Source organism: Haliotis cracherodii, unplaced genomic scaffold, assembly GCF_022045235.1.
Source record: "Haliotis cracherodii isolate W230 unplaced genomic scaffold, xgHalCrac1.p SCAF_3, whole genome shotgun sequence".
Classification (NCBI taxonomy): domain Eukaryota; kingdom Metazoa; phylum Mollusca; class Gastropoda; order Lepetellida; family Haliotidae; genus Haliotis; species Haliotis cracherodii.
Window position 1 is genome coordinate 43,480,741 of NW_027266286.1, and position 26,006 is coordinate 43,506,746.

General features: G+C 41.7%; 1 protein-coding gene across 1 annotated transcript; it reads right to left on the minus strand.

Moving 5' to 3' along the window:
* Positions 1-465: 465 nt before the first annotated feature.
* On the minus strand, positions 466-26,006 carry LOC139475977 (adenosine receptor A1-like). Its single transcript, XM_071259199.1, has 5 exons — positions 25,733-26,006; positions 8,872-9,093; positions 6,712-6,851; positions 2,655-2,863; positions 466-616 (listed from the first exon to the last, which is right to left on the minus strand). The coding sequence occupies exons 1-5, from the start codon at positions 26,004-26,006 to the stop codon at positions 466-468; spliced, it is 996 nt and encodes a 331-aa protein (XP_071115300.1).

The following is a 26,006-nucleotide window of genomic DNA, read 5'->3' on the forward strand; positions in this document are numbered from 1 at the left end:
GTATTCAAGAGATATTAGATTGGTTCGATGCACAAACAAACATACTGGTATGTTGTGAGAACCGATGCTAATGAACGCATCACATGTAACTTCATAGATCCATGACTCGAGATGCTTCATACATCTCGTGATGGAATAGCAAATAAAGTTTGGAAATCACGTCCATCATATCGTGACAAGAAAAAGAGTCACTCTGTGGTAACACTCGACTGTTAGTTTTGTCATTAATTGGTACACATTGGACACTTCTCTTATTAACGTAAATGCTTCTCTAGATCTTTCTAGAGTTCGCGTTTTAGCGGTGAGTATATTATCACATTATGGTCGACGTCATTTGCGTTTAAAATTAGCAAACTATTAACATCGTTCCGTAAATATCAACAGTTTAATGGCTTCGTGGAGATGTTAGATGAACAGTTTCAGGTAGTTGGTCGTATGCTGATAGGATAACTTCAGGATAATCCATCAGTTTGTGTTCCTCTGCAGCTTATTCACAACACATCGGAACGTCTTCCTCAGATCACGGCGTATGAACTCCCTGAAGTCACCGAGACGACCAGCGTAAATGAAAATGTTGACTGCTGACGTCATGTACAGTAGAATACGAGCACTGGCCCTGAAACAAAGTGATGATGAACATACAGCTTGCTTGAAAACCTGTGTCTGAAGTATACCAGGAACGTTTGATAGTGGGAATCAGACATGTATATTTAAATATATGCTTGGCATGTTATGAGAATCAGCTTGGTGTATCATGGAAAAATGAAATCGCCCAATAAAAAGTATGGATATATAACTTGTTTGTTGAAATTGAGACAAACGCAACATTAAAGTGAAAAGTGATGTAATTCTCACTGGACAACATGAACTAGGTTTGATAAAAATGATCACGTAGATTTTCTCTTCACTTTTATGAATATATTTATTTGATTGTCCTTGCTTGGACAAAACACTTGTTTATCCGGTCACTCCACGTTCCTTACGACACCTGTTGGAAAAGTCTCAATAATAACAAATCCACATGACTGCAAACTCCCTTTCATATTGGATTCCAATATAGACATTACATGAAACTATTTGTCATGTGCTACATGTTCGTGAACTACGGTTTTGTTATATCATTAAGTACTCCGGGGGGACCCGGGATGGAATATTCACCCCGATGCAATGCTTGTAAGAGGCAACTATATCGGATCGAATGGTCAGACCATGTCTTTCCTATTTTATGGCTGCTACGAGGAGTGGCTGAAACCTTCTGAGCCTAACTATGGACGTTACACCCTTTACCGCTTCCATGCATAAAGTACAATACTTTACATGCTGCTACCAGGGTGTATGCGAAACTAATACACAACCAGGCAGCTTATTGCTGCTGGCATCATTGTGACGAGGTAGTCTATTGATGTGATTGTCGCAATTGGCGGCGCGCCTTCCTCAGTTATTTGCAACTGCAAGGGCTAACCCCAACAGCTATCCATGCGGATATGCTGCCACTTTGGGAGATGCTGCTCAATCCTTCCCCTCTTCACACGGGAAAGGGAGAGCACCGAAGATGATCACAGATCAGGAAGGCATTCAACTATCACCCCTGAGAGAAATGTGAATAAGATATATGAAATGATCATAAATGATTGTCACGTCACATAGCCAATGCAGAAGACATCTCTCATGAGACAGTTGAGAACTTTCTGAGGAATAAAGTGGGCATAAAAGGTTTCAGCATCCCGGGTTCCAAGGCGTCTGAACTTTGATCCGAAACGCTCCTGATTTATCATTTCATGTGAGGATTTATGTCGTTTTGAAGCAGACCCGGATGAAATTGTTGAGCGATTTGTAACCACGGATGAGTTTTGTGTCCACAAATCAGCAACAGACTAAACTAAATTCAAAGCAGTGAAACAATTTCCTTCGACGAAGAAGGTTAAGTCTGTTCCATCAGCTGGCCAAGTCATGGCCTCAGTTTTCTGGTGAACTACCTTCTGAATCGTCAGACCATTAACGGCTTAGACAACTGGGTGAAGATATCAATGCATGGCTGGCTTTGAACTTATATTGGACATCCTCCGTGTACACCTGATTTGTCACCATAAGATGGCCACCTCTTGCCAAACTTGCCAAATATGTCTGCTGTAGAAGAGATTTTACACCAGCAGTAGGAAACCTTTCACATCCATGGGATCCAGGTACTCCAGCCTCGTTGACAGAAATGTGTGGACCTCAGAGGGGATTATGTTATTAATATTAGCAACTATGTTTGTCAATGCACTCCACTGTATTTGGGCTCAGAAGTTTTTCCGCATCTCTCCGTATATTGTTGACTGTGGCGTAAATCACACATAAAACGCAAAATACTACAAACAAATGACCGGGTTAGAATGATAGGTTCCTAGCAATCGTATACTAGTCGGGTGGTCAGACTCGGTGTCACAGATTGTTGTGTGTCTTCGAACCCCCAACGGTATGGATTATTGCTCATTGTATCAATCACTGTATATCAATCACTGGATTGTCTGGTACAGATTCGATTATTTAAAGACCGCCGTCATATAGCTAGAATATTGCTGAGTGCGGCGTTAGACAAACAAATAAACAATCCCTGGATGGCCTGGTCCAAACTCGATTATTGATTACAATGAAACACATTCACAACTTACCTGATGTAACGGTTGACATGGCAGGTTTCGCATGCGATGCTGACGAAAAAGTATATGACCATTGGTGTCCAGCCCACGGCGAAACTGAACAAGAGGATTGACACCATAATGGTGGATTTAACCTCCCGTCCGAAGATGCTGCTGGATCTGCTGACTGATATCCGGTATGGCGAGGGTCGTGGCGGTTCATGGAGCGACATAACCTTCGCCTAAAATAAGGTTAATTTCCAAGGTTAATTGAATATCCCAGTGGACATTTTCGACATTAAGTAATTTGACACCAGAATATGTTACATTTCCCAAGGAAGATTTGGACAGTGGTGTAGCCTGATGGTTCATGATCATATGTTCTCTCAACATGGCATCGACCCAGCTTGGTTAATTATGGCAAGCACATTGTTGTATCACCGGCAGTGACGTGACTTATATACTAACGCGAAAAGACCCGTGAAGATTCCGGGATAGAATAGAGTAGTCTTTAGCAACCCATGCTTGCCGTAAAAGGTGTCTATGCTTGTCGTAAAAGGCGACTAACGGGATCGGGTGGTCAGGCTCGCTGACTTGGTTGATCCACGTCATCGATCCAAATTGCGTGGATCGATGCTCATGATATTAATCACTGGATTGTCTTGTCCAAACTTGGTTATTTACAGACCGCCGTCATATAGCTGGAATATTGCTGAGTGCGGCGTTAAACAACAAACCAACCAACCAACCAACTAACGCAAAAAGTGTAACTATGGTTCATATTAGGGGTAAATGTTATGTTATTGACAAAAACAACATAATATTTGGTCATTCATCTGATCTATACTTTATCATCACAATTCATTTACAAGACAAGTAGCTGGTAACAGGAGACATAGCGACACTCCCTAAAGAGGGGTGGTGAAACAACTCAACTAACAATGTCAATATCGAGTGTGACCACCATTTGCGTTGATACAGGCAAGGCAGCGGTGCCGCCTTAAAGACACCAGATGATTGAAAACAACCTGAGGGATGTGGTACCAAATGTCAACCAGAGATTGTCCAACTGAGCTAGCTTTAGCGGCTGGTTATGGTCCTGTCATTGGCGTCGACCCATCTCATCCATGAAATGTTCCATAGGGGAGAGGTCTTGAGACACAGCCGGCCATGGCAGTACTGCAACTTTATGCTGCCTCGACACGTCAGTTACAACATGTGTAACATGTGGTTGGGCATTATCCTGTTGCAACGTGGCGTTGCGTCCCTGGATGTTGCACAAACGGTAGATGGGGGCACGGGTGGCCCAGTCGTCTAAGGCGCCGCGAATCGCTGTGCAGAGTTGCATCCCTTGGGCACACCAGAAACCTATGATTGTGGGTTCGAATCCCGGTTCGCCCCGATTATGTTTCATACCCGTGCATCATACCCGTGCTCGGGGGTTTCACCGAAGTGGTAAACGTCTGAGACCTGCATCACCTCGGGCTTTCCTCCCACATTAAGCTGACACGCCGCGATATAACTAGAATACTGTTAAAAGCGGCGTTAAACCCAACTCACTCACTCACTCACTCACTCACAAACGGTAGAACGTGATCTCGACGGTAGCGTACGCAATTCAAATTGCCATGAACAATGATGACTTGTGTTCTCCCACAAGTTGTGATGCCACTTCATACCATTACGTTGACTAACGCACGCATCACTAAAACCTTCTCCTGGACGCATGTAGACCCTTGCACGACCATCAGAGCTGTCCAGATGAAACTTTGACTCACCTGTGAACAATCTGCTGTCCCAATCAGATTCTGTCTACACCAGGCTAAACGTATGTGGCGATGACGTTGAAGCAAAGATAGGCGGATTGCTGTACGTTTGGAACGGATGTTGTGCTCCCTCAACCGGTTGCGTAATGTTGCGCAACCCATGAATTGACCGAGCTGTTATTGTGGCTGTTTGGTATCGATTCTGAAGAAGCACCAACCCAATATGGTTGTCTTGTTAACGTGGGGTCACATGTGGACGACCGGTTCGTTGCAAGTAATGGGTATTGCACTGCTGTAGATAGCGTCTCCAAAGAGATGATACTGTGTTTTGATAAATATTGAAATACTTCCAACGCTATTCCTGTTTGCAGCATACCCAGGCCGTGGCATTGCGTAAGAGTTTACGGTTATGAGCACCTGATATCTGAACAATCACTGTGTGCTGTTCACATTAGAAAAAAAGGTGTGTCAGCGGCAGGCACCTCACAAAGCACCCAAACATCTATATTGCACATGCAGACTGCCAATAACGACCTTAGGGGTGGTCGGGTAGCCTAGTGGTTAAAGCGTTCTCTCGTCACGCCGAAGACCCGGGTTCGATTCCCGACATGGGTACAAAGGGTGAAGCCCATTTGTGGTGTCCCCCTCCGTGATATTGCTGGAATATTGCTGAAAGCGGCGTAAAACCATACTAACTCACTTACTCACCCAATAACGACCTTAAAGACGAGGAGATGTCTTTTTGAATATATTTTGAAAGATGGATTATTTAAGTTCAGAATGAATTTATTTTTATTGACAAACTGACAAACAAAGATTCGGGACTAATTTGGGATTCGAATCCACGAGCACAAGATTTTGGCACGACTAAGGGACGCAACCTTGCACAGCGATTTGCGGTATAACAGACGACTTGGCCACCCGCGCCTTCTTCAGACATGCTTAAAACACGTTGTGCATATGAAGGCCTAAATATTGTCAGTGCAAATGACACTGATACAACGACTGGTCATTAATATCGTGAAACTTCCGGATATATCTTGGATTAAGATGAGATAATCTACTTTGTACATGTGAAAGAGACATCAGGACATTTTATGCCCGCTTGTTCCAATTGTGTGCCCTTGCTAAATCTAACCGACAACCGTCTAGGTCTAGTGGACGTCGTGGTCTGCCCAAAGAGCGGAAGGTTGGTGGTTCGTTGCCCGGCTACGTCACACCAAACGACATCAAAGGATGGTACTTGTTGTTAGCCTTTTGCGTTCGGCATTAAGGGGAAAAACAAGGACTGGTCGGCTCTGAGTCCGTATACTGTGTCTGAGTTGGGTATTCATGTTAAATTGCGGCATGGTATGTCAGTGGACGTGCACGTAAGTAATATATAAGTATTATATATATATAATATATATGTGTGTGTGTATGTGTGTGTTTGTAAGTGCAATAATCTTGAACGCGAGGTTAAACCCCATTTCACCTCACCTCTTATCATAACCTAGATCGATTCGCAAAGGTTTAAACTTAACACACAGAGAGTGAGTGATTGAGTGAGTACGGTTTTACGCCGCTTTTAGCAATATTCCAGCAATATCACGGCGGGGGACACCACAAATGGGCTCCACACATTGCACCCATGTCGGGAATCGAACCCGGGTCTTCGGCGTGACGAGCGAACGCTTTAACCACTAGGCTACCCGACCACCCCTAACACACACAGACACAGAGGGAGTATGTATTAGTTATATTTCCTCGGTTTATGCAATTCTCCATAGCTCACAGGAGACAGTCGTCATGATCAGTACCCATCTTGGCAGCTTACACAAAAAGTCTACCAAATCGCCCAAGATCTCAGTATAACTAATATGCAGTATATTCAGTCTATACGACAAACATCCTTTTCGTTAGGGTGATACTGAGTATAAAGTATATATATTCTGTAATATATAATAAAGCTGTGATCATATATGTATTACTCATTGACTAACTATGTACAGTTAGGCAACAACCGGTCAGAACCTACAAGGGCAGCATCTGGTCGTTAAAAAGTCACCCCACAAATTATCAAACAGATGTGCGTCTCCAGTTGGGAATGCAAATATCTTGATATTTCATACCATCTTTTGAAAAGAAATAAAGAAATGTTGTGCATAACTGTAATGTTTATTTATGATTTCAACATATGTAAAAAGAAAATGGGTCAAGCATTATACATAGTACCAAATACACAAACTTAATTAAATTCTTCAAAATATGAGAAATTCCAGTGTATTCAAGACGTCGTAAAGAAACTATATGAAGCGTGTTGATCTCCATACGTAGATACTCACATGCCTGCGGGCGATGCGGGCAATCTTGCAGTAGAGCCCCACCATGACGGTGAGTGGGAGGAAGAGTTGGATAACAAACAGGATCCCGACGTGATGCAGGGAGAAGATAAGCTCATACCGGCAGATGCCCTTGTAATCAACTGAAGTAGAACAACATAAATTCCCGTAAGTAATGTTGCGGACCAGTTTTTAAACTCAAATATCGACCTGCGACCAGGAAACCGTTATATGAAATTATGCCCTAGTTCAAATTGTCTTATCTGTTTGTAAGATACTATCAGTATGTAGCCGGATTAATTGAATATTCCTCGGAATCGAAACATGTGCGTGAGTGAGAATGGTTTTACGCCGCTTTTAGCAATATTCCAGCAATATCAGGGCGGGGGACACCAGAAATGGGCTTCACACATTGTACCCATGTCGGGAATCGAACCCGGGTCTTCGGCGTAACGAGCGAACGCTTTAACCACTAGGCTACCCGACCGCCCCCGAAACGTGTGCATTGCGTTCGATTATATCATGACACCTCTTGGGGATTTCAGGTTAGAACTGATCTCCGGCATCCAGTGGTGGTCGAAAGAGGAGACTTCGTGGATCGGATGGTCAGGTTCGGTGACCTGGCTGATTGAGTGTTATCGTGCCCCGACGGCATGGGTTGTTGCTCCCAATATTGATCACTGGATTGGTTCACCCTCGAATATTTACAGGCCATCGACTTATAGCTGTAATAGTACTGAGTGTAGCGTTAAACAACAAACAAATATATGAGTGAGTGAGTGATGTTTTACGGCGCTTTTAGCAATATTCCAGCAATATCATGGCGGGGGACACCACAAATGGGCTTCACCCATTGTACCCATGTCTGAAATCGAACTCGTGTCTTCGGCGTGACGAGCGAACGCTTTAAAAACTAGGCTACCCGATCGCCCCTCAGTTTTGGAAACACAAGCTTACATGAACATCAACGGGCAGGGGCAGGGTTCTGACAAACACCAGATATTTATTCAGGGTGAATTTTGGATCGGAAACTACGACAAGCGGATCCTTGCACTACTAGGGGACGCAACTCTCAATAATAAATTACAGCGCATCAGTCCATTAGGCTGGATACAGGTAACGGCAACATGCACAGGGTATGAGGTTACTGAAATATGTATTGTGGATAAAATGTGGTTGTTTGATCAAAAGATTGAAAAGCACATGCGACTATCCATGTTGATCGTGGTATTGTATTTAAGTCTAACTAATAGTGAGTATGGTTTGTTAAAGTATAGACCACTGACTGGACAACAAAGCTATGCTTTGTATATATTATTAATGCTTTACAGCTACATGATATCAGATCCTTCAATTCAGTCCGACACGCGATACCTCGTCACCCTGAGGAATTTCGTATCGGATTACAAGATATTATTTCAAAGAGAAGGATAAAGCTATTCTCTGTTAGAAAAATAAGACCAGGCAAAACAATTGTTGAATAGTATAGTTAAAGATAAATTGGATTCATGAATTCGGCTTGGCAAAATGAATGCTGCATTCATGATATATATAATTAAGTATGCTAAATATTTATCAGAAAAGTTTCTATTTAGCTCTTTTTCCCAACATTCTGCTAACCGAGCACGTTCAGTTGTTACAGTTGAATATGTATATTGTATCATGACGTACTTAGTATTCCACAGTGAGAGCGTGTTATGGACAAAAACTGAAGTTTTGAATATCAATAAACATTATGTGCATTTGGCTTTGCCGGTGTTAATAAATATTCGAAGTTCGGAAATTTGGACATTTGAAATAATGAAATCGAATACCAGTAATCAATTACTAACCAGTGCTTGTAGTAAGAGGCGACTAACGGGAGAGGGTGATCAGAATCGTTGACTTGATTGATGCATGTCATCGTATCCAAAATGCTCATGATGTCAATCACTGGATTGTCTTGCCCAGACTCGATTATTTACAGACCGCCGTCATATAGCTGGAATATTGCTGAGTGCGGCGTTAAACAACAAACCAACCAACCAAAATGCGTGGATCGATGCTCATGATGTCAATCACTGGATTGTCTGGCATTTACAGACCGTCGTTATATAGCTGGAATGTTGCTGAATGCTGCGTTAAACAACAAACAAACAAACGAAAAAAAAGAAAATTACTAACCTGGATCATAAAAGGTATACTGTGCCACAGCGATACCCTCTGAGAGAACCCAGATGATGGGGATCCAGATAGCAGTGCTCCTTGTGGTGATATAGTGATGGTAGCGGAGAGGATGGACGATGGCGATGTAGCGAGTGACCGTGATGGCAACGAGATGATAGGAGGAGCAGATCTCGAGGGCTAGGACTTGGGACACCAGGATTCGACACACAGACCATTTACCTACATGCAGATATGGCGTACATTATAGTATTTTAACCTCAAGTAAAGACAGGTTAAGATTGTTTCACATCATCAGAGCATGTTAATTAAACTACACATTTACACATGCATAACTGGCTGTCAGGGCCAAACTTACATGCTCACCGAGTGGCACCGGTTTATGAACGTCAAAGATGCACATTATACCGCAAAACATAACATGTGTTAATGGTCACACCATTGTACAGGATACCGACATGAATGTCTGAGCAAGCGGTGAAAATGAAATTTGTCAATATGGCTGCCGAGAGAAAGTTTCGAGAACTCATTGCTGGGAACATATGAACAAAAGTTCAGCTTCAAATATCAAGAAATTTCAGAGACGTCAAAAAGTTATATTCAATATTTAAACGATGTAACAGTTAACGACGGACAACCTGTCATACGACTGACATCGCGCTGTTAACTTTCAGTCAGATGATCTAAACTGAGGGGCAAACGAAAGGATATTTAATTAAGTAAAAGAGCTTTTTATGTAACCTGTTGTTAGAAATAGTATGTCTATTTAACCACCACGCATTTCTGCAGTAGTCTATGGCTGGGTAACTAGACTATTATATGGTCTCTAAATGAACTCTGGAGTAACAAGTGAATTTGCAATCACATGATCCCTTACCATGCTTTAAAAAGAAAAGTGTGCCTACAAAAGCAATGTCTTGAAAGTTACCCTTCAGTAGAGGTATATCAGTAACATCTATTCGTTATTGAATTGCTACCACATGCCAAGATTGACAAGAAATCAGCGACACCAAGCCCTTGCACTGTACGATTGCAAGCTGGACAAACCGCTCGGAAAGTAGCAAATGCATTTCAAGTCCTAGTAAGGACCACATACAGACTCTAGCAACGGTACCAGACCACCAACACTACAGATGACCGACCACGTAGTGGAAGACCAAGGGTCCCACCCGACGTCAGGATCGTCAGATTGTGCGACAGCGTCTTCAAGATCGCTTTGTTACTGCTGCAAAAACTGCTCCACAGACCATGGGGACACACCAGCGACACATTAGTGCGGACACCGTGAGTCGACGATTGACGAGCAGAAACCTCCACTGTGACAGGCGCCACCGATGACCCATTCTGACACCACGTCATCACTGGGACCGTTTTCAGTGGGCAACACAGCAGTAGCATTGGCGCCACCAGCAGTGGGGAAGAGTCCTCTTCTCAGACGAGAGCAATACTGTATCTCAACAGCAGATGGCAGAGAGAGATTCTGGCGACGCCGTGGGAAACGATATTCGGATGTTTGTGTTGTTGAGCGAGACTTGTGGGGTGGTCCGAGCATCATGGTGTGGGGTGGAATTGCACAGAGGGTCGGACCAGGGAGAAACCATGATGTCACAGCAGCTCGGTACATTGATCAAGTCTTGAGGCCACACGCCATACCTCATTTGGCACGTCGCCGCAAACACGAGTTTCAGCATGATAACGTTTCTTTTGCGGTTCAGTATGTCATATCGCTAAAGTTAGATATTTTCAATTGAAAATCAAACACATGATAAAATCAACTGAAAGGTACAGTTCCTTTTGCCGCTCAGTTTGATATAATGTGATTATTCAAACGTCTATAATAATTAGAAAAAAACAATCATGAAATTTACACAAAACAAGTTTACGTGGAACCGTATGACCACTTTTACATGCAGATAAAGTACGACGTCGGTTATAACGTCTTAGTTGGAATCCAGAATTGTTCATAGATTAACATACACTACGAAAGGTGCATTGCAATCAAATATTGGTGGACATTATTTACAAGTATTTGAACTTTTCATATCCACAAACGATTCACCTTAATCATAACCGGATTATTGCTGAGTGTGGCGTTAATCAAACAAAGCTGAGCCTCGTGTCTTGCGTACACTCACTTACATACTCCTTATACTTTAAACCTTTTGAACTAAAACGCCAATATTGTGAAAAATAGAAAGGTCCTTAGATACGCTTTCAGCGGGTTGGCTTGTACGAATAAATGATTCCAGGCATTTAATCTGGTTGTCCATGACGACATTGCTTCACAGGAAGACTCCACTTCCTCTCTTCTCTTGTCGCCAATATTTGTACATGAGCTATGTTTTATACACTTGACACAAATTCACAAATGGTGTGCGAAGCGATAACACTCCAGAATATTTTCATGACATCTCTTGCTATGATTTCAAACAACAGTTTTCATCAGAGGAGTTTAAATCAATTCATTTGAATACCATATGATTTTCTTTGGCATGATACTTTTATCTCTTAAATTACCCAAAAGTGATTAATGATACAAGGAAGTTGAAGATCAGGAAACACGTAATAAATATGTTATGCAACGACACAATATTGATTTAAATAACTTGCAAGTCTGCCGTCAGCGTAAATTCACAACCACAATTTCATCTAATATTATGAAGAACCTAAGCTTTCTCATAGCATGTTTTGTTTCGACACTGGGGTGAGATACGGTATGGTTACAAAATAACGGACAAGTTATTTTATGTGCTTAACATAAATGAATACAGTGTTGTTTATTTGTTTTCAACCGCACTCAGTATTATTACAGCTGCACTACTGCCTAGAAGTTCATTCCCATAACAACGGCCATGGTAACCCGATGCACGTGAGTTCCCTGCAAATTGAAATGCACTTGCGTTCCTCTATTTATTGCCCTTTAAAAGTCCACCCCGATCGGATAACATTCATTCGTTATTGAATTACTACCACATGCCAATATTGACAAGAAATCAGCGACACCAAGCCCTTGCACTGTACGATTGCAAACTGGACAAACCGCTCGGAAAGTAGCCAATGCATTTCAAGTCCTAGTAAGGACCATATACAGGCTCCAGCAACGGTACCAGACCACCAACACTACAGATGACCGACCACGTAGTGGAAGACCAAGGGTCCCACCCGACGTCAGGATCGTCAGATTGTGCGACAGCGTCTTCAAGATCGCTTTGATACTGCTCCGGAAACTGCTCCACAGACCATGGGGACACACCAGCAAAACATTAGTGCGGACACCGTGCGTCGACGATTGACAAACAGAAACCTCCACTGTGACAGGCGCCACCGATGACCCATTCTGACACCACGTCATCACTGGGGCCGTCTTCAGTGGGCAACACATGTACAGGAGTAGCATTGGCACCACCAGCAGTGGGGAAGAGTCCTCTTCTCAGACGAGAGCCATTACTGTATCTCAACAGCAGATGGCAGAGATTCTGGCGACGCCGTGGGAAACGATATTCGGATGTTTGTGTTGTTGAGCGAGACTTGTGGGGTGGTCCGAGCATCATGGTGTGGGGTGGAATTGCACAGAGGGTCGGACCAAGGAGAGGCAATGATGTCACAGCAGCTCGGTACATTGATCAAGTCTTGAGACCACACGCCATACCTCATTTGGCACGTCGCCGCAAACACGAGTTTCAGCATGATAACTGCCGTGCCCACACTGCGAGAGCAACGAGAGACTTCCATCCATGATGACGTTTCTTTTGCGGTTCAGTATGTAATATCGCTAAAGTTAGATATTTTCAATTGAAAATCAAACACATGATAAAATCAACTGAAAGGTACAGTTCCTTTTGCCGCTCAGTTTAATATAATGTGATTATTCAAACGTCTATAATAATTAGAAAAAAACAATCATGAAATTTACACAAAACAAGTTTACGTGGAACCGTATGACCACTTTTACATGCAAATAAAGTACGACGTCGGTTATAACGTCTTAGTTGGAATCCAGAATTGTTCATAGATTAACATACACTACGAAAGGTGTAACAATTGTCAGTATTGCAATCAAATATTGGTGGACACTATTTACAAGTATTTGAACTTTTCATATCCACAAACGATTCACCTTAATCATAACCGAATTATTGCTGAGTGTGGCGTTAATCAAACAAAGCTGAGCCTCGTGTCTCACGTACACTCACTTACACACTCTTTATACTTTAAACTTTTTGAACTAAAACGCCAATATTGTGAAAAATAGAAAGGTCCTTAGATACGCTTTCAACGGGCTGGCTTGTACGAATAAATGATTCCAGGCATTTAATCTGGTTGTCCATGACGACATTGCTTCACAGGAAGAGTCCACTTCCTCTCTTCTCTTGTCGCCAATATTTGTACATGAGCTATGTTTTATACACTTGACACAAATTCACAAATGGTGTGCGAAGCGATAACACTCCAGAATATTTACATTTCATCTCTTGCTATGATTTCAAACAACAGTTTTCGTCAGAGGAGTTTAAATCAATTCATTTGAATACCATATGATTTTCTTTGGCATGATACTTTTATCTCTTAAATTACCCAAAAGTGATTAATGATACAACTCAATTGTAATAAGGAAGCTGATGATCAGGAAAGACATAATAAATATGTTATGCAACGACACAATATTGATTTTAATAACTTGAAAGTCTGCCGTCAGCGTAAATTCACAACCACAATTTCATCTAATATTATGAAAAACCTAAGCTTTCTCATAGCATGTTTTGTTTCGACACTGGGGTGAGATACGGTATGGTTACAAAATAACGGACAAGTTATTTTATGTGCTTAACATAAATGAATACAGTGTTGTTTATTTGTTTTCGATCGCACTCAGTAATATTACAGCTGCACTACTGCCTAGAAGTTCATTCCCATAACAACGGCCATGGTAACCCGATGCACGTGAAGTCCCTGCAAATTGAAATGCACTTGCGTTCCTCTATTTATTGCCCTATAAAAGTCCACCCCGATCGGATAACATTCATTCGTTATTGAATTACTACCACATGCCAATATTGACAAGAAATCAGCGACACCAAGCCCTTGCACTGTACGATTGCAAACTGGACAAACCGCTCGGAAAATAGCCAATGCATTTCAAGTCCTAGTAAGGACCATATACAGGCTCCAGCAACGGTACCAGACCACCAACACTACAGATGACCGACCACGTAGTGGAAGACCAAGGGTCCCACCCGACGTCAGGATCGTCAGATTGTGCGACAGCGTCTTCAAGATCGCTTTGTTACTGCTGCGGAAACTGCTCCACAGACCATGGGGACACACCAGCGACACATTAGTGCGGACACCGTGCGTCGACGATTGACGAGCAGACACCTCCACTGTGACAGGCGCCACCGAGGACCCATTCTGTCACCACGTCATCACTGGGACCGTCTTCAGTGGGCAACACATGTACAGGAGTAGCATTGGCACCACCAGCAGTGGGGAAGAGTCCTCTTCTCAGACGAGAGCCATTACTGTATCTCAACAGCAGATGGCAGAGAGAGATTCTGGCGACGCCGTGGGGAACGATATTCGGATGTTTGTGTTGTTGAGCGAGACTCGTGGGGTGGTCCTAGCATCATGGTGTGGGGTGGAATTGGTCTTGCACAGAGGGTCGGCCCAGGGAGAGGCAAAGGTGTCACAGCAGCTCGGTACATTGATCAAGTCTTGAGGCCACACGCCATACCTCATTTGGCACGTCGCCGCAAACACGAGTTTCAGCATGATAACGTTTCTTTTGCGGTTCAGTATGTCATATCGCTAAAGTTAGATATTTTCAATTGAAAATCAAACACATGATAAAATCTACTGAAAGGTACAGTTTCTTTTGCCGCTCAGTTTAATATAATGTGATTATTTATACGTCTATAATAATTAGAAAAAAAAACAATCATGAAATTTACACAAAACAAGTTTACGTGGAACCGTATGACCACTTTTACATGCAGATAAAGTACAACGTCGGTTATAACGTCTTAGTTGGAATCCAGAATTGTTCATAGATTAACATACACTACGAAAGGTGTAACATGTGTCGGTATTGCAATCAATTGCAATCAATTGCAATTATTGCTGAGTGTGGCGTTAATCAAACAAAGCTGAGCCTCGTGTCTCACGTACACTCACTTACACACTCCTTATACTTTAAACTTCTTGAACTAAAACGCCAATATTGTGAAAAATAGAAAGGTCCTTAGATACGCTTTCAACGGGCTGGCTTGTACGAATAGATGATTCCAGGCATTTAATCTGGTTGTCCATGACGACATTGCTTCACAGGAAGAGTCCACTTCCTCTCTTCTCTTGTCGCCAATATTAGCACATGAGCTATGTTTTATACACTTGACACAAATTCACAAATGGTGATCGAAGCGATAACACTCCAGAATATTTTCATGTCATCTCTTGCTATGATTTCAAACAACAGTTTTCGTCAGAGGAGTTTAAATCAATTCATTTGAATACCATATGATTTTCTTTGGCATGATACTTTTATCTCTTAAATTACCCAAAAGTGATTAATGATACAACTCAATTGTAATAAGGAAGCTGATGATCAGGAAAGACATAATAAATATGTTATGCAACGACACAATATTGATTTTAATAACTTGAAAGTCTGCCGTCAGCGTAAATTCACAACCACAATTTCATCTAATATTATGAAAAACCTAAGCTTTCTCATAGCATGTTTTGTTTCGACACTGGGGTGAGATACGGTATGGTTACAAAATAACGGACAAGTTATTTTATGTGCTTAACATAAATGAATACAGTGTTGTTTATTTGTTTTCGATCGCACTCAGTAATATTACAGCTGCACTACTGCCTAGAAGTTCATTCCCATAACAACGGCCATGGTAACCCGATGCACGTGAAGTCCCTGCAAATTGAAATGCACTTGCGTTCCTCTATTTATTGCCCTATAAAAGTCCACCCCGATCGGATAACATTCATTCGTTATTGAATTACTACCACATGCCAATATTGACAAGAAATCAGCGACACCAAGCCCTTGCACTGTACGATTGCAAACTGGACAAACCGCTCGGAAAATAGCCAATGCATTTCAAGTCCTAGTAAGGACCATATACAGGCTCCAGCAACGGTACCAGACCACCAACACTACAGATGACCGACCACGTAGTGGAAGACCAAGGGTCCCACCCGACGTCAGGATCGTCAGATTGTGCGACAGCGTCTTCAAGATCGCTTTGTTACTGCTGCGGAAACTGCTCCACAGACCATGGGGACACACCAGCGACACATTAGTGCGGACACCGTGCGTCGACGATTGACGAGCAGACACCTCCACTGTGACAGGCGCCACCGAGGACCCATTCTGTCACCACGTCATCACTGGGACCGTCTTCAGTGGGCAACACATGTACAGGAGTAGCATTGGCACCACCAGCAGTGGGGAAGAGTCCTCTTCTCAGACGAGAGCCATTACTGTATCTCAACAGCAGATGGCAGAGAGAGATTCTGGCGACGCCGTGGGGAACGATATTCGGATGTTTGTGTTGTTGAGCGAGACTCGTGGGGTGGTCCTAGCATCATGGTGTGGGGTGGAATTGGTCTTGCACAGAGGGTCGGCCCAGGGAGAGGCAAAGGTGTCACAGCAGCTCGGTACATTGATCAAGTCTTGAGGCCACACGCCATACCTCATTTGGCACGTCGCCGCAAACACGAGTTTCAGCATGATAACGTTTCTTTTGCGGTTCAGTATGTCATATCGCTAAAGTTAGATATTTTCAATTGAAAATCAAACACATGATAAAATCTACTGAAAGGTACAGTTTCTTTTGCCGCTCAGTTTAATATAATGTGATTATTTATACGTCTATAATAATTAGAAAAAAAAACAATCATGAAATTTACACAAAACAAGTTTACGTGGAACCGTATGACCACTTTTACATGCAGATAAAGTACAACGTCGGTTATAACGTCTTAGTTGGAATCCAGAATTGTTCATAGATTAACATACACTACGAAAGGTGTAACATGTGTCGGTATTGCAATCAATTGCAATCAATTGCAATTATTGCTGAGTGTGGCGTTAATCAAACAAAGCTGAGCCTCGTGTCTCACGTACACTCACTTACACACTCCTTATACTTTAAACTTCTTGAACTAAAACGCCAATATTGTGAAAAATAGAAAGGTCCTTAGATACGCTTTCAACGGGCTGGCTTGTACGAATAGATGATTCCAGGCATTTAATCTGGTTGTCCATGACGACATTGCTTCACAGGAAGAGTCCACTTCCTCTCTTCTCTTGTCGCCAATATTAGCACATGAGCTATGTTTTATACACTTGACACAAATTCACAAATGGTGATCGAAGCGATAACACTCCAGAATATTTTCATGTCATCTCTTGCTATGATTTCAAACAACAGTTTTCGTCAGAGGAGTTTAAATCAATGCATTTGAATACCATATGATTTTCTTTGGCATGATACTTTTATCTCTTAAATTACCCAAAAGTGATTAATGATACAACTCAATTGTAATAAGGAAGCTGATGATCAGGAAAGACATAATAAATATGTTATGCAACGACACAATATTGATTTTAATAACTTGCAAGTCTGCCGTCAGCGTAAATTCACAACCACAATTTCATCTAATATTATGAAAAACCTAAGCTTTCTCATAGCATGTTTTGTTTCGACACTGGGGTGAGATACGGTATGGTTATAAAATAACGGACAAGTTATTTTATGTGCTCAACATAAATGAATACAGTGTTGTTTATTTGTTTTCGATCGCACTCAGTAATATTACAGCTGCACTACTGCCTAGAAGTTCATTCCCCTAACACACTTTGAGAACGCGTGTAACACGCATGTCACACGTGTGCAACGAGTGTGCAGCGCATGTGAGATGCATGTAACATGGGTACAGGTTTTAGTTGAATTTGACAAATGCATCAAATGAATAGTGAGATAAAACAAAACAGTGAGATGTGAATCTTGAGTTAATGAGCGGCGCATTGACCGGTGTTCACCAGACCATAAACACAAGGTCCGCCCGTCTTAATTAGCGTTCGGTTGCTGGACTTTTATGGCATGAACGATTCCACGAGGGTCCAGTCTAGCCATTGGGGCTAGCCGACAGTAGAACAGTTGTGAATTTAGATGTACATGTAAATGATACGGTCTGAATATAATCGAGTCTGAACAAAACAATCTGGTGACTGACATCATGAGCACCCATCTTCGCAATTGGTCGGCGAACCTGACCAAACGATAAGCACAGTCACCTTTTGAGACAGGCAAGGGTTGCTGAAGACCAACTCTAACCCGAATCTTCACGGGTCGCGCTGTTTAGAATACTAATTAAATCTATCATATGTCTCGACTGTGTCTGTCGATGCTGTGAACAACCTGCTATTTATGTATTTAAAAAATACTCGAACCTCAGGAAGGGGTGTTGAAAATACTTTTAAACTCACAACTGATAAACGGGTAGTAAATATTTAATGTAACTTAAATTACAAGACACAGATGATTAATTTGTTATTCAGAAAATGTCAGAGGTAACGGCATAGATTTCGTTTCATGAACATCAACTGCAACCTGTACATTGTAAGCAGTATGTTTATTGAAATTTAATGTATCCACAACCTGACTAGATTCCTGTCCAGTGAGTCTGTAGCTTACGCATTCCAAAATGATAAACATCCGGGTAATGTAAACAAGAACATACCAGCCCAGTTCTCCAGCTTCAGATTGCATGTAAACCCAGTAAACCCACTAACTAAAATTAAAAAAAGTCATATGGTCATCCCAATCATAAAATGAGCAAAGCCATAATCTTGACATCGAGACATGAGCATTCTAGACAGTATGCTTGTGACACTGATTTATTGATAATCATTTCTTTCAGCACACGAAACTCCCTTTAATCCTTCAGAATATCACAATTGTCAGTCAGTATCGAGTATACCCACCATGGGCATCAATGGAAGATGTGAGACGTCTGATCACAAGAACTAGGATTCAACGTCATTTTTCTCAGAGGGCCTGTTCTAACTGATCCTTGTTATAAGAACAATCTGTTCGTGCTCTAATGTGGCGCTCAAGGTGATCCTTGTTTTAGAGGTGATAAGTCTGGCGTTTGTGCTGGCCAAGGAAAAATGTTGTATGGGGCCCTGTGTTACCTTGTGGAAATAATACAGCAGGGTAGGGAGATTGTCAGTGATGTTTTCCTTTTAAAACCACCAGATCTGTTTTTGACTTTTTATAGACAGAGCTAATGATGTCACATTGACAGGAATAATGATGCCGCATTTTTAGGGATGATTATGCCGCATTGACATGGCTACTAATGTCGCCTTGGCAGGGTTAATGTTGGTTGGTTGGTTTGTTGTTTAACGCCGCACTCAGCGATATTCCAGCTATATGACGGCGGTCTGTAAAGACAGTACAGTGATTGATATCATGAGCATCGATCCACGCAATTGGGATCGATGACATGCATCAACTAAGTCAGCGAGCCTGACCACCCGATCGCGTTTGTCGCCTTTTATGACAAGCAAAGTCACCTTTTACGGCAAGAATGGTTTGCTGAAGACCTATTCTACCCCGGAATCTTCACGGGTCGGCAGGGTTAATGATGTCGCATTGACAGGGCGTATGGTGCCGCATTGACATGGCTACTGGAGTCTTGACAGGGATAATGATGACGCCTTGACATGGCTGCGGATGGTTCCATGTGGTTTTGATGAACACTACATCTTTCTTTTTTAAAATTTATATTGTTGTAGGTTGGCAAGCGGTAAGTGTAACCAAAGTTTCACTTCAAACTCAAGTTCCACTGATATTGTAGCATGTGCATTACTCAGCAAAGCGTTTTGGTTGTGTTTTGACGTTTATTCGTCAGTTTAGATCAAAAGTTATGCTTATTATGTCCATCATCCACAATCTCTCCAGGGTGTGTAAGTACAAACATATAAAGAACGCCATTTTCTGTCAATTTGAGAAAAACTGCATACTTGGCTCTCTCTACACATGGTGTTTTAAAAGAAAACCAACAAAAAATACCCCAAAAACCCAAAAACAAATCAATGGCCCGCCCCTAATGAAGCAGTTTCGTGTGGTCAGGCTCGCTGACTTGGTTGATGCATGTCATCATATCTGAATTGTGTAGATGAATACCCATGATGTGAAGTTCTGGATTGTCTGGTCCACACTCGGTTACTTATACACCGTCGTCATATAGCTGATATATGGCCGAGTGCGGCGTTAAACTGCAAACAAACACACATAGCCTAAATTGGGGTAGGTTAATTCAGATTTCTTTCAGATTCTTCTTCAGTATTTAAATATATCATAAGGAGGATAGGATCTGAATTAGCCTTGTTAACTATGCTTTGATCATTTTACTTGCATTTCTGTAAAAAAGTATAACTAAATATATTGTATACTTAACAAAGTCATGAGGCATTAATATGTTTTGTGATTAGCAATGATTCAAGCAACAAGAAACATAATATATACTGAACAACAAAAGTTCCTATGACATTGAATAAGATTTAATGCAAAGTTAATGTTTTTACCAAATCTGAAAATGCGTGATTTCATAAAACAAAAACATGAACATGCCAAAATGTCAATTTACAAATCAATAGCGTGTGTGTCCACCTCTGGTTGCGATGCAAGCAACACATCTTCGTCTCATGGAATGGATCAGGCGTCAACAGTAGAACGGTAGAACAACAGGGCTGATGATCTCGTCGCGGTAGCGATGTCCATTGAGATTTCCCTCTACCACTATCAAACGGGTCCTCTGTCTTGCTGTAATCCAACCCCATACCATAACGCTGCCGCCCCCGAACCGATCTTCTTCCATGACACAATGATTGACGTAACGTTCACCTCGACGTCGGTACACTCGAATCCGTCCATCGCTGTGGCCTGCCACTCTGAGGATGGTCTCTGACTGCATTCGTCTGTTGCCAACGTTGCCATTAACACCAGATGGTGTTTCTGTGGACGTTAAATTGTCCTGCAACATCGAACCTGCTTCAAGCATACCAATGGCTCGCAAACGCTCATTTTCAGAAAGGCGTGGCGTTTCGTAATGTTGAATAATAGCGTAATTTTGTTGTTTTTCTGAGTGGTTGTATGTTCTAAACAATGCATATGGAATCCCGTTAACGCACATGTTTTTATACCCATTCTTGGGTAGTGAAATGCATGGGGCTTGCATAAAGTCAACTTTTGCATGGAATGCATGCTTTTCTGTAGCAGTTGCGTTTTTGTGACTTGATTCAATACATGTACTACAATATTTAAAACCAAACTTTACTTGTTTGAAAAATACACTAAAATATTGGTGTCACAGGAACTTTGGTTGTTGAGTACAATTAGTGTGTTTAGCTACCACATTGCTATACGGTGCTTTCAGGAGTTATTTATATAGTTTTGAGCTTAGTATGTGTAGCTGTTAGAATAATGATAGTTCAACAGTAGTATTTTAGAACACTAAGACTTGTAGGGGTGAGTTATCAATAATACTTGTGTGCATAGTGTGATTATTACTGGAAAATGTGTTCCTATGTACAGTGTATTATTTCTGGTGTGTGGTGCGTGTGAGGGAGAGAAAGCGTGTGCCTGCGTATGATACACATTGTTCGTAGTGCCATTTTATCACTAAGTATATAAGCGGCACACATAGACCACTGCATTACTGTTGGCACCATGGTGGAGAGCCTTCGTCCATGAGACGAGATTTTGAATCTGCAATAATATACTGATGGCTGTTCTGTCCTAACAACTAAAATGTAGGACATTTCTGTGCTTCGATAAAGTGATGGTCATTGTGTACAGTAAATGTAATAATGAAATGTTATGTCTGTTTAATTATATATTCTTGTAATTATATACCAGTAATTTAACCTCACTATTATGTATTAGGTTATATACTGAGTCAAATTAAAAACTTCACATTCTTAAAAGTAATCCCATACATGATATACAACGGACAAATGTATCAGAGAAGGTAATTTTTAATCATTAATGTCCAAAGAAGGATTTTAATTAACGGTGGTAACCATAATTTGTTCCAAGCACCTACGGCATTCGGTAATAACATCAACAGTTTAAATCATAAGTCCCAAGCACGAGAATCTGATGGCACACAAGTTCAGTAGCGTGTATGGCCACCATGTGCGTTGACAACTGCCACACAACGCCTCCGCATGGACCTTGTGATGCTTGTGAACACACGATTGGGAAGACGACGCCATTGTTGCAGGGAAATGGTGCTAAGATCTTGCAAATTCTGTGGTTGGTTCTGGAGAGTGCGCAGACTTCTGCCAAGAGCATCCCAGATGTGTTCGATGGGATTGAGGTCGGGAGACCTTGACGGCCAGTCCATGACGTTGACTCCCGCATTCTGAAGGAAATTCCTTGTCAAAATTGCTGTGTGGGGTCTGGCATTGTCGTGTTGGAAGATCAAACCGGGTCCATGTTCTGGTGCCAGTACCTGGTCGTGGTAAGCAGCAGCGTTGAGGTTGCCACGGATGACAAGAAGCCTGGAACGTGCATTGCCACAGAAAGCACCCCACACCATGACACTTCCGCCTCGAAATCTGTCAACTTCCTGTACACAACACTGGGCGTAACGTTCATGACGGCGCCTCCACACCCTCGCCCTACCATCAGCAAATCGAAGATTAAATCGTGATTCATCACTGAGGACGACTTGATTCCAATTCCTCTGAGTCCATCGTAAGTGTCGCTGTGCCCACAATTGACGTTGACGTCTGTTTAATTGAGTCAGAATCGGCCCGCAGTATGGCCGTCGTGCTTGAAGGTGAGCAGTTCTCAGACGGTTTTGAACAGTTTGCGCACTCAGTCTACCCCTAAACAGTTCACTTCTTGTTAATGTAGCCGTCAAAAATCGGTTACGAAGGTGACGTAAGACAATCTGACGACCCTCTGCATGTGACGTCACACGTGGTCGACCTGGCCGAGGGCGATCAGCGGTGGTCCCCGTTTGCTGTAGACGCGTCTGTAAATCATAAACAGTCCGTCGACTACAACCCATCGTCCTTGCGACTTCAGCTACGGCCGTTCCCGTCTGCAACATGCCGATTGCACGTTCACGTTGCACATTTGAAAAGCGTGTCATGACAAATGGCCGTAAAGACTTTTGTTTTCTTGATTTTTCTTTTTTTTGTTAATGACTGCTAACAAATATGGCTGAAAATACATGCGGTATTATGGCCACGTGACCAGTTGCACGTGAAAAACCACTTTTGCCACTATAGTGCTGTGCACATGATTTTGATCGATTCACCTGCACAAAAACGGGTGTTATCTGAAGACAATACGTGGCCATTATTGTTTGAATGCACAATAATATAAGGGCCCACAATCAAACTGGTCAAAATGTTAAAATTGTGAAGTTTTTAATTTGGTTCAGTATATCATCATTTCCCCATATATTTTGTGCTGTGACTTTCATATCCTCGATTAAACTACAGACAGAATAGATCTCATGACCACCCGACCCCACCCACCCCCACCAACCTCATCCAACAATTATTCCTTGATCTTCTACCAAAGACGTCGTACCCCTGTTACATAAATACACTTAAGTGTGAAATATAAACCATCTCTTTTAAATGCCTCGGTCTGCTTGTAAATAGGAACTTTTATATACCTAATGTCAGTTTCAGTCTTTCGAAATAAGATACACGTGTTCATCACTTTGTAGAACAGAACAGAATGTATTTCGTACAGTCTGGCCATGAGGCCAATAGTACAGATGACTGGATAATATATCAGGCACATTGTGACAGAGTGCTTCAATATATATTGGTTTTGGAATTTCTAAGTATTAACATCTTTTTCAAAACAGGGAGCTAGCTGAAATAAAATGCTGTCGTCATTTGTTGTGAGTAATGATACAAACGTGTGCATAGTAAGATATTCATAATAACACAAGGGCAAATATCTTGACCTTCAGTTTAGTATAAGCTGGACATATGTTAGTGATCGGTATTCATCAACAAAGTCTTTTTTCCAGAAATTGCATAGACTGTCAGCAAAGTATTGATCACAAGACATTCTTTGTTTATGTATTTTATGTATTTTAAAATCAGGAAGATAATTTATGGATGTCAACTTGTCAACAAAGTATTATGGGGATAACAACGTTTCGGATTATGTACTTACTTCTTCACCAGGTGAAATTCCTTATGTGTATCACTTCTAAATGCCTTTCAACGACGTCTTTTAAAATCATTTGAAGAACATCTATATTTTGTTAAAGCTCTCCTTAAATTTACGCTCTTAATCGATGATAGATATTTTTTCAGGATGTAGTAGGAATTTGTAGGTGCGATATGAATCTAGCCCTGGTGAATTAGATATACAATCTGACCACTCTCGCATAAACAAATCTGTTCATCAATTTCCATGCAATACATTCTAGAGGGACGTCGTTTTCTATTTGTAATGCTTGTCACGTAGTTGGAGTTAATATTCAATGGCAGCAGTATGCATGTGCATGCCAGGTGCATTGCCGACAAGAAACAACTGTATGTTGTCTGTAGGCGGTGATGGGTTGAGCACACTGATGTCTTTATTGCGCTATCTATCATTTACCCCCCAAGCTGTATATAGACATCGAGCTAGCGACCTTGTAAAAGTTGAGTCCCTTGATTGTGGGAAGGAACGTTCGTATGATAGGCGTTACTAACCACTGTGTGGTAGTGGGACACTTATCTCTTTCAATGGGATTTGTTAGCGCACGTTGCTTAATTAGATGCAGTGGCCGGAGATTTCTATCTTAAAGAGACTTTAAACCTTGAAACGGTTGTTGGATGGTTATTCTACTATGACATTGATTAATACTTGATTGTTGCTGGTCAAAACGGGATTTAAAGATTAATGAGGTAACAAATTACATTTTAACACTTCTGAATGAAGCATTTTCACTTAAACACCGTGCGTGAGTGAATGAGCATGATTTTACGCCGCGTTTAGCAATTTTCCAGCACTATCACGGCGGGGGACACCAGAAATGGGCTTCACACATTGTACTCGTGTCGGGAATCAAACCCGGGTCTTCGGCGTGACGAGCTAACGCTTTAACCACGAGGCTACCGGACGGCCCCTCGTGCGTATGAATACACCGAGAGACTATCCTTCGATCCATTTAAAATTGCTGTCAATAACCGATCCAAACCGTAAACGTTCTACATCGGAAGATTATCGTATTTTTTGGCAATGATACTTTCCTTTCTGGCCTGTTGCTTCTATTGAATTGTGTTTGTCCAAAAAACATCCCGAAAACATTTATGTCTTCCACGGACCACGAAAACTCACAAATCCCTTTTACTGAGTGATATAAATTCAAAATAATAACCTACTGTTTTTTGATAGTTTGTTGCGTTTTTCGTCACCATGGACCCCTGCAATTGAAGGTGTCATGTAGATTTCCAAGAAACGACTTAGGTTGAATCCATACAGTGTAAATAGACAAGAGGTTGCGCCAAAATTAAAACTTCTATCTTTGGAGGGTTAAATAACAACTTTTAAAAAACAACAACCTATGTATTCTTAACCATTATTACGAACCAGTCAAGTATACAAGTAAATTTAATCCTTTTGAGCTTGAGTAATTTTTGTCACATTTAACAGTACCTGTGACCCCCTTTAAATTCTTATAAAGAAATTAAGTCCTTTCAGGCCACACAAAATATACGTTTCACATGTTTTGATATTCTGAAAATACAACAGAATATTATATCAGTACACTTCGAATCCAAAGGAACAGGCGGCGTACTTACCTAACGGGCATGTTATAGCTGGTATTCCTATGTGCGATATGTTATATAGTGGGTACACAAAACCCAGGATGAGATCAGACACTGCCAGGCTACTGATGTAGTAGTTGCAAGGCTGACGAAGTGGTTCATGACGCAGTACCGTTACGATGACGAGGATGTTGCCAGGTACGTTGACACAAGCAATCAACAGGAACATTCCGTAATAATATGTCAGAAATATCACATCCAATACGGCAGGCACTCCTTCCAGAAGCTGTGTTGTATTTGTTGTCAT